This window comes from Vanessa cardui, chromosome 1, assembly GCF_905220365.1.
Source record: "Vanessa cardui chromosome 1, ilVanCard2.1, whole genome shotgun sequence".
Taxonomy (NCBI): Eukaryota; Metazoa; Arthropoda; class Insecta; order Lepidoptera; family Nymphalidae; genus Vanessa; species Vanessa cardui.
This window is the reverse complement of record NC_061123.1, coordinates 14899094-14914664: the sequence shown is the minus strand read 5'-3', so window position 1 is coordinate 14914664 and position 15571 is coordinate 14899094. Positions and strand designations below refer to the sequence as shown.

The window sequence follows — 15571 nt, the reverse complement described above, 5'->3', positions numbered from 1 at the left end:
AATGTTTTGGTTTACATTATTTGACAGCACATCAACACAATATAATTGGTCACAGGCTTGATTAATCTGTGATGTCCATAATAAATTTGCGAAAATTTGGAAGTAATACTAAAGTGGTAATAAGCAATAAAATAAAGAAGTATTAATTATAAATTTTTAGAAGTGCACAATATCGCTGAGTTGATATTAGCAAATCGCATAAAATACGTAAATCTAAGGTTTATTTATGTTCTTTCTACATTGGAATTGAATACAATTGGAATAGGCTATATGCACTGGAATTTACTACCAAAACTTGTTAAATTTTATTTCGTTTGACATTATTGTATTATTTCAACATGTAGTTTTAATTTGTTCGTCTTTGCTTTTCAAAGCTATGATTACTCTTTATCGTAATAAGAGACCAAACCATATTTTTTGAAAGGAAATGTTTAAAATGAAAAAGATAAGATATATGGGCAATGTTTTCACAAAAAATTCAAAATGGCGCATGTTTCCACCTATCGGATTTATTTTAGACTTATAAGAAACAATAAAAGAACATTATTCCTTATATATTCGAAATAAAAAAATCTAATTCTTATATCCTTCAGTAAGTAAAGTCATTTTAAAAATATGTGGTTAAGTTACAGCTATTATTAAGTTATAGACTGCAGATGGATCATGGAACAGCATTTTAGGGGTTTAACAAATGAATATTTCTAAGAATATTAAGTACCAACTGCTCTGCGGGGTTTTTCTTTCATTTTATTGATATTTTTGGGACTTTATGGCTTCTATGCGTGATGTTATAGTTTTCTCAATATTCTTTAAACGAGTGTTTATTCTGTGTTATGAAAGATATATATTTTTAATTTAGAGGTTCGTATAAATAAAAACAACAGTTGTACATACTTAAAATTTATTTTAGCATTATATCCTTAATTATTGAAGTTAATAAAAATCATGCTCTATGAATTATAAAGCGAAAGACAACTTAAATATTTTATGCAGAAGATTTAACTTCAACGTTTACTTTTTCATTAATGTTTTCGTCCGCTTTAGGGTTAGTATCTTCGCCTTCACCGGCTTTAGATTTCTTGTCGCTTTTACGAAATTTATCATACCTGAAAACCAAAAACTATGTTAAGAACCAATAAAAAACTAACAAAGAGATGACGGTTTGGGAGGTGCTTCGAGTGCCTAAACAGAACACTGTTAGCATGCTAGTGGAACGCCCTTTCCATCCCTTTTAAAATAAAAGTCAATTATATATTTATATCTGTAACATCCAGGCATTTAAGTCATCGAGTTTATTATATCTCAGTATTTTTAGAGATTGCACAAAATAAAAAAAAAACGTCGCATAAAATAGTAATTGTATTTATAGCATTTCTTTAGAAAAATATATAAGATTTTAATAAAATTGTGTTATATAACAATCAAAATCAAAGTATACTTTATTCAAGTGGGCTATTACAAGCACTTTTGAATCGTCATTTAACAATTAAGTGAAGCTACCACCGGTTCGGAAAGTAGATTCTACCGAGAAGAACCGGCAAGAAACTCAGTAGTTACCCTTTTTCAACATTTAAAAAAATACAGTCATGTTAGTTAATTTTTAAGTTAATACAATTATTAAATTAATATATCCTGCCTGGAAGTCAACAGGTATTAATTCCATGCTTTTTTATCATCTACAAAATCTTGTATCGAATAATACGCCTTTTTCACCAATGTATTTTTTATGAACGATTTGAATTTACGAGACGGCAAAGTTAAAAATGTCTGTGGAATTTTATTATAGAAATAGATACCTTGCCCCAAGAAAGATTTATTGACTTTGCGGAGTCGGAAACTTGGCGTTACTTAGCTTATCCTTACTTCTAGTGCATATACAATGATTATCACTGATTTTATCAAAGTTATCAATGTTACTGTGAATATACATGTATTGTTGCAAATATATTGCGACGCAACAGTGAGTATTCCTACTCTGTTAAAAACATCCCGAAGAGAGTCTCTAGCTCCATAATATAGAATAAGAGGCTTATCAATTATTTAAATGAAAAACTAACATAGGCTGTGAGAACAAAATGTTGATGTTATTTTAATATGTTATTTTTTATAAACATGAAGATAATCAACTAAGACAAAACATTGTTAGTATGTTTACTAACTTATAAAATGACTACCTTCCAAGATCCTCTTCATCGTCACTGGCTTCATTGCCTTGTGGGTCTACTTCCCGTAGCAGCTCTCCAATGTCCTTATCAACATCAGCCCACAACTTATCTTCATTGCCTATAATTGTCAAATATTATCGTTAATTGGAAAATGAAAGTTTTAAAAATTGTGTTTAAAAAAAACCTTTGCAATAATCTTACCAGATGCATTTGTCACTTCTGCACCATTTTCTTGACTTTTCTTTTCAGCAGCTGGTTCAGTTTTCTCCACCTTAACTTTGTTTTCGGTATCATCATTTGCTGCTTCTTTTTCATCTTCTAAAATAGATAATTTATTTAGATAACTACTCAAGAGGAACCCAACATACAAAGAGGTATACTTGAAATACAAATAACCTTTTTGCTGGTGCAATTGTCGGTGAATGCGCTCGGCGTGTCGGCGCAATGTGCGCGTGTCACGGTGCTGCACGTATCGGCCCAGATGGATGCGCAGTCTGCAGTGACGGCGCAGCGCCTCCGCCTCTTCCGCGCTGCCAGTGTCCGCGCGTGGCAGGTACACGCGGCACAGCTCGCACCACCACACCTAATCACATTTTAACATTTAAATACATTCATATTGAAATACTTTTCGCAAAAACTTCAATGATGCGTTGGAATATAGCTTAGAAGTAGTAGTATAGTTATAAAAAAGTTGTTTTCATAAATTCTTTGATTAAGAAATATTTTTTTTTTGTAAAATAAAAGATTTTTTAATCACCTCCATCTTCTTGATATGTTCACTTCCAATATTGATTTCCACTTTTGGTTTTTTTGGAGATGCTTCTTCTTTTTTTTCGCCGCCCGAATCTTCATCCTCAACTTCTATAAAGTCATGAGATTTAAATTATATATAGATCTATTTTCAAAAATACATTTTATATTTAAAATATTGCTATTAATTTCTAGTTACCATCAACGTCGCCTACGGAGTCGAGCGTCATAAAGTTGTCAAGATCAACATCCATACCCTCATCTCCGCTACCTTCAGCCTTCGGGCTGAGCCTCCTCGCAGTTTGATTAGCTTTTTTCTGTTTGGAATAATGAGCAATAGCTATAGATATTTATTTTGAAATATGTGAAGAAAAACAGGGTCAAATATATTAAATTTTAGTGATAAAATTAAGGATGAAGCTTTACAATTAGTATGATTGAATAAGAACACAAAAAATATGCTGTTTTAATTATATGAAAAAAAAAAATTTTTTAATAGAAAAGTTACCTTGAGATGTTCAATGGAACAAATGTGATGTTCGTATATCATAGGCGACCGGAATGTGATTCGGCAGATGCGGCAGAATGGCATGAGGAATCGCTTCATAGCACGGTGTGTGTCGGTGAGGTTGTGCGCGTGGCGCGTGGTGCGGTGGTTGAGGCGGCACACGAGACAGAACGTGGTGCGCGTGGCCAGCTCCGCGCCGGCCGCCGCCTCCAGCTCGCGCTGTGCGCCGCGCTGGGCGACGCGCATCCGCAACAACTGGGCCTTGTGACGTCGCGCCACTGCGCTCATAGCGGCCCGATGTTTACTCGACAGCAAATGCTTTGCGTAGCCCTGTTAAAAGTCATATTTAATATTTATATTATGCCTTTTAAGATACAATATCTAATAGATGATATTCCGATCGATTGAACAAATTATTAAAACTTACGGCAAATGTGGCACATTTTTCTTTGCAGTGCACGCAAGAGAGGTGAACGTACGGCTGCGAGGGTGCAGCGTCGGAGGCGGCATCGGCCTCCTTATCCGTGTCCTCGCCGCCGTCACCCCCTTCGCCTTCTGAAGCCTCGACTTCCTCCTTTAAATAAACAAATGAAATGAGCATATCAGCAGTTGTTCTTAAATATAAGCATTAGCTGCGAAATAGTAATATTTTGATACCTTTGGCGATTTGGATTTAACTTCCTTTTTCTCCTCTACAGTTTCTTCTTTTTCTTCAGCCTCCCAATCTTCTTCGGTTGAAGATGCCTCATCTTCTTTTGATTTTACAGAGCTAGGACATGATAAGAAAAATATCATTAATACAACATATAAATGTTACAATACACTGGAAGAGTAAGAATATACTTGTTAAGTTGATATATGTTACGACTAAAATTGTATTAAATTTATAATTTTATAATCCTATGAATCCATTCCTGGAATATTCTAGCCACTGATACCTACATATAATTAAATTTGTAAATAGTATCTCCTAGTAGTGTAATTTTTTATTTTAGATCTTAGTGTTATATTTCCATGAAATATTTCTTTCTTTACTATCATGTCTATTTATGTTCAGTTCATCTGGTTTAGGCGTAACATATATGTTTAACATAATACGTAGCATAGATGTTTCAATAATGATTCTCACCCCTTCATAGGTTTTAGATAATAATAAGCAATTTCCCTGACATTTCAATTTTATTAGTTCTTCTGATTAGTTTCTTTTGAACATGATTGCCTCCAACCTTTCGATAGTTTTAATTTATTTAGTTGTATCTTACGACTTTTAGCAATCGACGACAGAGCTATAAACTCACACTCAATCTTTTCTATCGTATCTAGATAACACGGGGCATTAATTCCAGAGAGAGAAACAAAATTTAAGCATTACTTTGTACCGCATTTACCTTCGCCCCTTAACACTTCTGAATGCTCGGGTGTATCCCAGCGATCGTTCTGCGAATCGCCTAGAAGAGAAGGAGCCGCGCGATCGCGGGGCTCCTCGATAGGAAGCGCGAGAGCGCAGGGTCCGTCCGCGGAAGGAGCGGCGGGGCGCCCTGGGGCGCGCCGTGGGCCGCGGCGGTTCTCGCGGCGGGCCCATGCCGCTCGCTTTGCGATAGCTGTCTCGGGCCGGCGATCGCCTTCGGTCCTCGCCGGCGAACGACCGTCTCTCGCCGCCGTAACTCTCCTGTCTACCGCCGTACGAACCGCCATAGTGCCCTCCGTCGTGACTACGTCTATCGCTCGAGGAGCCCTGTACATAACTCTTTTTGGAACTTTTCTAGCCTCTTAACAATTTAATAGAAAACGAGTATTAAAACATTTTTGCTTTCTTCTAGATGGGTATTTAATTCAAAACGATCTTTACTCATCTTTACCTGTTTACATCATTGTCTCTGAATTTAACCAGTTTATATTTGTGGTACAAGTCTTCACTTGTTACAGCCTCAAGCAGTAGTCCTACACTTTACCATTCAAAATATACCAATTACTGGTAGATATGGTCAGTATCATTAATATATTGATTAGCACATTCACCTCCGTAACATAGATGTTTCATTACTTATCTAATATTTATGACTACACCCATCTATAGTCTTGTTTGTTTTATATTGATTTATAGATGTTTTGTTTTCTATTATTTTTATTAACATGTCTATTGACTTCATACTTTGTGAGTAGTGATTCAATAACCAATTAAATTTTACTCGAATTTCTCTCTCCAAATGATTTTATTTTTAACACATCAATTATTGTTGTTCATATTCAGCTCTATTTTCAACATCTACAATGAATTTCTAATAATTTTTTAAATACTTTATATTTGTCGCAATATTCTTGGACGATTTGATGATATAAATCATGCAACAATATCATATCTGAAATGAATCATGCAATACTGCACACTGTTTTAACATCTTTGTGTTTTTAAATTATTTTTCTAAAGTAATGGATCAATGCATATGCAATGCAGCAGTTTATAATTGCTACTGTCTTAATTCAGTCGTTATACTTCCCATTGTAAAATGGATTTTGTTTTCCAGCTAAAATATTTAGACTAACCTCCATCCTCATCCTTTTGCGATCTGGGGAGCCTGATCTACCACCATAGTCACGATTTGAATAACTAGCAGAACTTTCCTGAAAGGTCAATATATTTTCATATTTCATGCATTTTTGTGTTAGTGTCAATTAATATCCAAATACATGGAGATATCTAAATTGAATGTAATATTTTTAGAGCATGTAATATATGAAATTGTTGATAATGTCTAATTCAATTGGTTTCATTTCATACCAAGACAATTTAAAAAAAAAAGTTATCTTCCTTGTTATGCAGTGTATGATGAGGGTTGTTTATTATTTTTGATTTATAAATATAATAATAACTAATAAATAGGGCACAATTTTCTCATTGATATGATATGTTCATTGTATCAAATATTAGATATGTAGTTATTTAGAACTAAGTTTATGGAACTGTCTCTCATATTTACTTCCATGAACATAATTATTCCATGTAGACAACAAGGTAAACTTTATACATTATATAATTGTAGTTTTGGTGTGACTCTTCGCTTCATTAGACGTCTTTTAAATATACTTAGGTTAAAATAGGATAACCTTGCCACTATAATTTGACATAAATAGAAACTAAACTCACCGATCGATATGGTTTTTTATAAGAGTCGTCTATTCTGTCACGACTTGACGCATATCTGTTCGCGCTGCTGCTGTTGTAACGGGAGTCGTTGTTATAAGAGGAATATCCTCCACCCCGACCACCACGGCCGCCATCATAATTGCCACGGCTGTTACTTCCACGATAAGAACCTCTGTAACTGCTACCCCGGCCGGTGTAGTTCCCTCTTCCGCCGTATCCTCGGCCACGAGATGACATCTAAGCCACGATACATTATTTTTAATCAATATAATAATTTTATAACAACTCAAATATTTGAAAAAAGTATAATAATAACAAAAATCATAAAATTTAATAACTTCCCGAAAATCATAATTATATATTATAACCTATATTTTGATATTCACATTATATGTACAATTTCATTTACGTACATAATCAAACTAAAAATAATTTTATTAGTAACTATTTAACTCCTAAGGCAAAGAGGAGCATAATCACTACTTTGGCAAGATACCCGGCTATTTTAATTGCCAATATGGCTACTCTCTAAATTGAATTTTTTCGAATAGATATTAAAATAATTCAATTTTAAAAACAATGCTAAAATACGAATACTTACTATAAAAATTTCAAGAATTGGTTTATTTTTGCTATCACTATTTTGTAACTAACACGTTAATCTTGTAGCAGCAAATACTACACTCTCAAAATGGAGGGCGGAATAACGTAGAAAGAAGCCATGAAGCGATGAGCAGTACTCTCAGTGTTGCCACTTGTAACCAAAGAGTATAAAATATAAATTATAAATAACAACATTATACTGTGGCACTGGGCGTAAAAATTGTTCGTAAACAAATTTGTCTGTTGAGTGTTGACTATTCGTCTCTTATTTATGCTATTAGCATAAAACTTATTTTATTTTAGAGTATTTACTAGGTTTAGCTTCAGACCACAAACCTACAGTTAAGATTAATTAAATTAAAAAATGTATTTTATTCAAATCGATAGAACTCTTAAGCATTTATATAATTATTTTCATTTTAACTGTCGTTGCCGTAAGTAGAAGAATTTGTAAAAAGCTTTGGAATTTAATAGAAATTCTCGAAAGTCCATATTCAAAGTTATTGTAGATATTCTGAATATTGAATGTTATAAAATAGAACTGTATAAATTAGTTGAGTTTTGAGAAATAAAAGATTATCACTTTCCTTTTAAATTGTATTCAAAAATTTGCCTATTAAATAATTATATCTAGATAATTACGGTGTCACTCGTCACTAGGGAGTAGGGACTGACCCGGCTGGGCGGCTGCCAGTGTGTTATGTTCATAGGAGACCTATAGACCCATTAAACACAGGATAGGCATTCACAGTTATAACAGTATGCTAATACAAATAATCTTGTACAAAGTATGCCTACTTTTACAGTTGATAAAATCGACTTTTACTACAAAATTTTATGTACGTATAAAGTAAAACGGTATCAGAGGCAGAAAATTAGACAGCAGCCTTAAAAAAGCGCTATTATAAGTTTATAAAATAATTAATGTTAATCTACAGTAATACTCTAGCTGTACAAGCACCATTGTGACTATATATCCTAATTTTATAGGTACAATACCCATTTTTTCAGGTGAAGATACCTCTCCATAACGCTAAATTAAATAAATATCACTCCATTATGATAATACAGGTTATAATGTACATAACTCTGAGAAATAATAGTAAAAAAATTTTAAATAAATCATTTATCACATTCGTACATTACTAAGTTGGACAAAGTTCAAATGTTATCAGAAGCAAACACCTACGACACCAATAGACTCGTACAAATACGTTTTAAAAAAAATTAATCAATTATTATAATTTTAGGTAATACTTTTGTTATCTAATTAATATTTAGCTGTAATTATTATTAAAATGGCGCTAATGAATCATTAATTTTCTGCGACTGAGAGAGGACACATTGAAATAAATTCCTAGTAGTTGTCAGAATTATTTTTTATAATTGGAAGATAGGTAATTATACAAATAAGAATTAAACTGTTATTAAAATTTCGGAAGTGAAGTTAAATTTAAAACAAGTTTTTAAGTTTAATATTATTATAAATAAAGATTTATAAATCAAAAATTCTTAGTAGTGATCAATGTCGCTGAGTTATTACCAAATCGTATGATATTGATACGTAAATCGAAGGTTGGTTTATCATTTTTCCTAATTTCTGTGGAATAGGCTATTCTCGTATGTAAAAAAGGATTATTTAGTAATGTTACTCGAGTCACAACATAAAGCCTAGTGTTGTGGGCGACTACGAAAAGAAGATTTATACATATATATACTGGTTATTCAATTTTAACCATTTTATTTCATACTAATACTTTTGCCTGAACACTAACAGTCTTGGGTGACTCGAATTTGAATGTATACTTACAAAAATTGCTAAATTACCTACTTAACAAATTAATAGCGCAACAAAGTTCGTTTTAAAATTGCAATTTTATTTTTACACATATGTCAATAAAACTAAGCACTTTTTCTTAATTAATAATCTTAAAAATAAATTTAATTAAATAATAAATTTATTCCTTTTTACTACTACCACACCTAATTGATTAACAGTTTATTTTATACGGTAACGTACATTTAGAACTCGAAGAAAATTAAAATTTTATTATCTAGTTTTTCACTTTTCACTGTATAAAAATCAATGCATTATCCAACACTTCTTGTCTTTTTTCCACCAAATAGTTCGTCCCAGTATCCTTGTACGTTGGACCAAGAATCCTAAAAAATGCGAAGACCATGATTAGTTTCAATAAATCTAATTAAAAAGGAAATTAAGTCATTATTCAAAATCGTAGGTACATATATTTCACAATAAAAATGGTGGTAATGTTAATTTAATTTATTATAATCATCTATCCGATATATCTGTCCGATTTGTTGTAGCGCATCATGATAATAGTCAATAGACTATTGCAAGTTAAGAAAACTGGCTTAAGTACCGATTACCTCTTAACAAGAAACAGCGGTATAGCAGTTGCATAGTTATTGCAAAGTTGCAAAAGATATTAATTATGTAATATAAGCTTATTTTTACTTTACAAGCATACTCTGTGTTCATTAATAAAATAAAAGCAATAAAACCTTTCTTGATTCACGCCATTCCAAATTACGAAGTCGTGCTAAACCTTTGAGATTACGATCAAGTATTTTTAAAAATTCTGATCTTGTAATTTTTGGTGTTGCAGTTGTACCATTTGGTGTCTCAGGCGCCATTGTCACAGCAGCCTGGAACAAAAACACAAACACAAAATGTTAAACAAGTGTACTTATGTTGGATAATATATTTAATAAAAAATAATAAAATTCCGCAGAAATTTTTAACTTTGCCGTTTAGTAAATTCAAATCGTTTGTAAAAAATACATTGGTAGAAAAAGCATATTATTCGATACAAGATTTTGTAGATGATAAAAAAGCGTGGAGTTAATACCTGTTGACTTCCAAGCAGGATACATTAATTGAAATAATTGTATTTAATTAACATGACGTTGTATTTTTTAAATGTTTAAAAAAGAGTAACTACTGAGTTTCTTGCCGGTTCTTCTCGGTAGAATCTACTTTCCGAACCGGTGGTAGCTTCACTTAATTGTAAAATGACGATTCAAAAGTGCTTATAAAAGCCTACTTGAATAAAGGTTAGTTTTGATTTGATTTGATTTGAATAATATATTCAGTTTTTGTGAGTGTTTCACTTAAATTGTGAGTATTTTATCAAACATATGTCTAATTTATCCGGTATAAAACTTAGGAAAGTACTTTTTAATATTATCTTACCTTTTTCTCTTACTCTAGCTTATTATTCGTATCCAAAAAGATACCTCTTAAAACAAATAAAATTTTGTTATGAATTTGATTTAAAAAAATAAGAAAATAAACGATGTCGTTAAGTACCTACTATTTACGCACAAATTCTCCGAGACATAAATGTTATTTGACGATGTTTCTCTAAAAAAATTTGACCAATTTTTTTAAAAGCAATAATCAAGATTGTATTGTATTAAATTTTTATTTTAGTTCTCATTCTTGTATATATTAAGGCATGATATATTGTGTTTTATTTTGCATACCTATTCAAAGTAGATCAAGTAAAGCAAAAATGGAAATCGTCCAACAATTCGTACTTACATTATCTGCTACAAATTGGTTGTTAACTAATTCCGATATTTGTCCATATGCGCTTTTTGTGTCGTTAATTTGCTGAAAAAAAAAACCATAATATCTCAACATCATATAAAAATAATACTAATTAAAGAACAAAGCATTATTTTACCTCGAGAATAAGATTGAATACTGTACCGAAGAATCCCCATTTCGGTTTAGTCGCAACATTTTTTCCTGCTTTTAATAAGGATACACGTAGGGCACGATCTTTTCCAATAGAGTCATCAGCTAAGGGCTACAAATATTAGAAAATAATATGTAATATTCATGGCATTCATTCACATTAGAGAAAGAAATCAATTTAAGTTTAAACTAATATTATTTATTAAAGACAATATTATTAAAAATTAAGTATTTTTTTCATTATCATGGCGTATTGGTGAATACAAATAGAATAGTGATGTAATATCTTAGTTCTCACAACCAATTGGATGTAATATGTAGCAAAAAAAATGTTCACATAATATGTAACGATTATGTATACTAACTGGTTGCGAAGTGACTAGATGTGCGACAGCAACGATGATTATAAATGTGGCTAAAGTGAAGGAGGTATATTGAGCCATCTTCTTCTCAAGATAGCCAGTCCTTTAAACCTAAATAAGAGCAAATATTAAAAATAATGGAAATTATTAGACCACTGACTGCCAAGTGGTCTTTTTGTGCCACCTGTTGGTAAGTGGTCATAGACATTGGTACTTTAAGAAATATTAAGTATTCCTTGCGTTGTCAATGTGTTACCAATTTGGGGCAAAAATGAGTCCCGTGTGCTACATGAAAAGAAATGAAATGAAAAAATGGACTCGGGGCCTAGTAATATATACTTACACACACTGGATCTTAACACTACTTATTATTGCTACCTGACCGTTAAATATGTCCACTCTATAACTATCTTACCATCAAAGCAAAGCAATAGTTTATGTTGCTGTCCCATTTACGACGGTGAATGTAAGTTACTCAGGCAAGTGATAAAAGTTATAACTCATTATCTCGTAACTCGTAACACTCATTCCTTACATCGTAATATTGTTATATATATTTTTCTCTGATATTGGTACTATAAGAGAGAATGACGCAGTGCTTATAGCGCATTCATCTTATCTGATGATTGTGGCTTCAAACACTGGCAAGCCAAATTTATTATCATGTGCTTATGATTAATTACATGCTCGGCCGTAAAGGAATCTTGCATGTGTTTAATTTCACCGATATTATGTCACATGTTTACAGGGCAATGTGGTAAAATAAACCACAAAACTTTACCTCACAGTTACAGGAGGCCTCAGCTCGGCAGTGGATTATTCATAGTTTAATTTACTAATATTTAACATAAAACAAGATATATAAAAAGATATCACCATACCTCCCATAGGCTAATTGCAGAAGTAATTTCTTCTATGTTGATTACGCGATTACCATAGTATTTTAAAATGAGTTTCAAAGTTTTTCTCACTAAATATTTCAGTATAAAATGAGAATATATAAATAAAATAACATATATAAAATAATATAAAAAAAATGTTTTGTGTGATATTTCTTAAAAGCGACATGTGGTCGACCGTTTTTTCTAATATATATTTTGCTGCTTACCGTCTATACCCATATTTATATTACTATGTACTATTAAATAAAAAATATTAAGTACTCTTTTAAAGATAAGATTTATAGGACACGCATAAGAGACAAATAAATGTCATCAACGTTTTCCATATTGCTCAGTGCGCGAGTTCTACAGAGTCCCGGAATGATCTAAGACGGCCCTGAATGTTTCACACTATTTGACGGTTTAAACTCAACGTTATGTAAAATACAAACTTACTTCACCAAGTGAAGTGGCAAACTGTAAAGTATTCTAATAATATTAAAGTCTACTAATTACTATTTAATTTGTTTTTAGCTAATCATATGCACTCACCTATACTGTATAATTACCCTTTGGTCCTTTACCTTTGTCTTCAAACAAAAGTTATTGTTCCTCGTGTCACCTAAGCCCTGGTTAAAGAAACATTACATATACATTTACATACCTTTCTAATCATTTTGATATAAATCATTTATATGTATTATAACTGTTGCTGTAGAGGTACAGGCAACAGTTATAATACATATAACGAAATTTTCCAATCATCTCTTTGATATTTTATATATAACTAACCATATTTATAGTAGTCATAATTAATCGCATAACTCTGTCTTATTTATTTTAAGGTTGGCACAATGTCCATTTCTTTTCCCTTGTTGTGTCTCTTAGTTACATTATATATCTTCAGATACTACCTTATTATTAATTTTATATATCATATTATTTCTTCATATATTTTCGAACTTCTATACATTAATTTATATTCATACGCAACGTATGAGGATAAAAAGATTCTATATATTTTTATTTAAAAAAAAAAACAATTAAAATGTCCATTAATTCTCGTTTTTTCAGTTAAAATCAAAAATCGTCCATGCAACTTTGTTTGGTAGCACCTGCTACTCAAATCGACATAAAATATTTGAATATGCTAAAAGATTAAACGTTCAAGATGGTAAAATTATATGTTAATGATGATTATATAACATTGCTAGAGAGGAAATCTATGAAGAGAGAGTTTTCCTGGCTAATGCTGACATACTCGTATTATTATACCTCAGGTTGACACTAATTAGTGTGAATAAGATAATAAGAGTTAAACATTGAATATATATGACATTCAAACTTTAGTGAAGTATATTAACTTTGAACAGAACAGTTGGACTAGAGATGATTAAATTTGAGAGGAATTTCCCATCATCTAACATTTTAAAAACAAAATCTATTTATTAATTTTACACAAATAATGATAATTAATGTTGTCTTAAATTTTCGCGATTATTACACATTTAAATAAAACTAATTATAACGGATGAATCGCGTATATTAATTATTTTTAAACATCCCGACGTTTCGAGCACTTTGCAGTGTTCGTGGTCGAAACGTCGGGATGTTTAAAAATAATTAATATACGCGATTCATCCGTTATAATTAGTTTTATTTAAAAATGATAATTAAGTTTGAACTAAGTTAAAAAATGCATATAATACAACTCATACATAAAATATAGTAGTTAAAAAAGGTTGCACTAGAGTCATGAAAATTAACATTATCATGAACATGCCTTCCTACTTTTTAAAGAGAAATATTTCCTGGTGACAGGTTTTATATACAATGTTCCTCTTTAAACTTAAACCTTTACATTTAGTTATGAAGTACCGATATTTGTGTAAACGTCCAATTACTTTTAGAGTTTTTTTAAGCAAACCATTTAAAAAAAACAGTGTTCATGCGGTAACGAAAAATCACAATTTCTTTTATTAATGAGGCAATAGTTCCAGTTAAGAAATAAACAGGTAAGTAAGTAAGCCAAATATTTTTTAGTAAAAGCAATCTAAGCATCGATAAGTTTTAACCAACTTCAAAAGAAAACGGTGTACGTTTATCTTCAGGTTTGTGTTAGCTCGATTTTTCAGAGACTTTTTTTGATTCGTGGTTGATGTGATGGCTGGAGTAGGTAGTAATATAAAATATTTATATTTTAATTTAATAAACAAACTCGAATATAAATTCATCACGAGTGTACTTATATTTCTTATTTCTTAAGCATTTCCTTTTCTTGTTTTTTAATATACAATTATAGATTTTGTATTTCTCAATATAAATAAAAAATTTCTACGAACGAATATGACGAGCGCGTTGATGTCTTTTACATCAACTCTATCTTATATTGACACATCTTGTGTATAGTACTAGCTTTTGTGGTTTTATATATCATACTTTTAAAATACAATGATTATAACAGTTAAAATATTATTTACAAAGTAATTGCGTACATGTTAACATACTGACGAAAAAAATCTTGCGCCAACACAAGTTAAGGTCATAAATAGAAAGGCTGTTGGTCTTTTGCAGCCTTAGTTATATACATAACATTGTAATATTTGTGTAAAATATGCAGTTTACTTATTCACTTCTTTAATATTATCCGAAATAGATACATATTTTACAACTTTAATCTATAATGTCAGCGAAAGAAAATAAAGGCAATTATTAAGTACCTAACTAAAAACAATGAATATTTTTATCATCAACCACTCATTTTAAGAAATCATTCTAATACATAAATAAATAGTTAAATGGGAAATGTTATCAATAGATTCAGTCAAATATTAATGACTAATAACTGTTCGAGTAACTATAATATTAAATCTAATGAAGTCATTAAATGTAAGTATGTTAATTAGTTGTTTAAGGTAATAATTATTTTCAATTGATACGAATGTTGTCTTCCTTACCCAAATTTTATACAAATAGTTGTTCCAAATTAAATAGTTTCACAATTTACATGGAATCCCTGTTTACACACATTTCTTAATATTTCATAATTGAAGTGGTTTAAGTTCTTAAATAAAGTAAAAATAATACACGATATAATTAATTAAGTACGTTCGATTGTATTATGGTTACAAGGTACTAGTAACGCGCGCGGTCGGCTGCACTATGCGATGTTTACACGAACACTCCCGCCTGTGCTACGAGGCCAAGGCCGCTTAGTTGCGAAGTCTTCGTTATGTCAGCCGCGTTCTACTTATGCAATACCTACCAATTTAATGCACTTAGATGACCCCATCGAGCGTTCAGAATTCCTATTTTGACTCCCAATTATGCAACTAATCATTTGCTCTTAACTTCTGGTTAATCAAATACATACTTACATGAATTGTAAATAAGTTATTACTTGTTTAACTAACCAGGAACTAGAAATTAA

The 15571-nt window shown here is 31.2% G+C and overlaps 2 protein-coding genes across 3 annotated transcripts; both read right to left on the bottom strand.

Annotated features, from left to right (window-relative positions):
- Nucleotides 1-890: 890 nt before the first annotated feature.
- On the bottom strand, nt 891-7320 carry LOC124532111 (zinc finger protein on ecdysone puffs). 2 transcript variants are annotated; one of them, XM_047106803.1, is made up of 13 exons: nt 7170-7320; nt 6569-6805; nt 5968-6045; nt 4812-5170; nt 4081-4192; nt 3851-3997; nt 3424-3753; nt 3115-3232; nt 2923-3026; nt 2562-2748; nt 2367-2483; nt 2175-2283; nt 891-1106 (listed from the first exon to the last, which is right to left on the bottom strand). In XM_047106803.1, exons 2-13 carry the CDS (start codon nt 6803-6805, stop codon nt 986-988), a joined length of 2019 nt encoding a protein of 672 aa, XP_046962759.1. In that variant the 5' UTR covers nt 7170-7320; the 3' UTR covers nt 891-985. The 2 variants fall into 2 exon arrangements, with proteins under 2 accessions (XP_046962759.1, XP_046962769.1); XM_047106813.1 differs by having other exon boundaries at nt 4812-5158.
- Nucleotides 7321-9146: 1826 nt separating this feature from the next.
- Nucleotides 9147-15327, bottom strand: LOC124532651. The gene is made up of 7 exons (XM_047107683.1): nt 15099-15327; nt 12694-12770; nt 11264-11371; nt 10885-11010; nt 10740-10811; nt 9698-9841; nt 9147-9334 (listed from the first exon to the last, which is right to left on the bottom strand). The coding sequence occupies exons 3-7, from the start codon at nt 11339-11341 to the stop codon at nt 9263-9265; spliced, it is 492 nt and encodes a 163-aa protein (XP_046963639.1). The 5' UTR covers nt 11342-11371; nt 12694-12770; nt 15099-15327; the 3' UTR covers nt 9147-9262.
- Between the last annotated feature and the right edge of the window lie 244 nt (nt 15328-15571).

Excerpts from the sequence above, each read along its gene's own strand:
- LOC124532111 (XM_047106803.1), bottom strand. The coding sequence starts at position 6,805 with ATGTCATCTCGTGGCCGAGGATACGGCGGAAGAGGGAACTACACCGGC. Across the intron at positions 6,046-6,568 it reads ATAAAAAACCATATCGATCG|GAAAGTTCTGCTAGTTATTC; the intron begins GTGAGTTTAGTT and ends TTGACCTTTCAG. Across the intron at positions 3,233-3,423 it reads GTTCCATTGAACATCTCAAG|AAAAAAGCTAATCAAACTGC; the intron begins GTAACTTTTCTA and ends TATTCCAAACAG.
- LOC124532651 (XM_047107683.1), bottom strand. The coding sequence starts at position 11,341 with ATGGCTCAATATACCTCCTTCACTTTAGCCACATTTATAATCATCGTT. Across the intron at positions 11,011-11,263 it reads ATCTAGTCACTTCGCAACCA|CCCTTAGCTGATGACTCTAT; the intron begins GTTAGTATACAT and ends TAATATTTGTAG. Across the intron at positions 9,335-9,697 it reads AATGGCGTGAATCAAGAAAG|GATTCTTGGTCCAACGTACA; the intron begins GTTTTATTGCTT and ends CGCATTTTTTAG.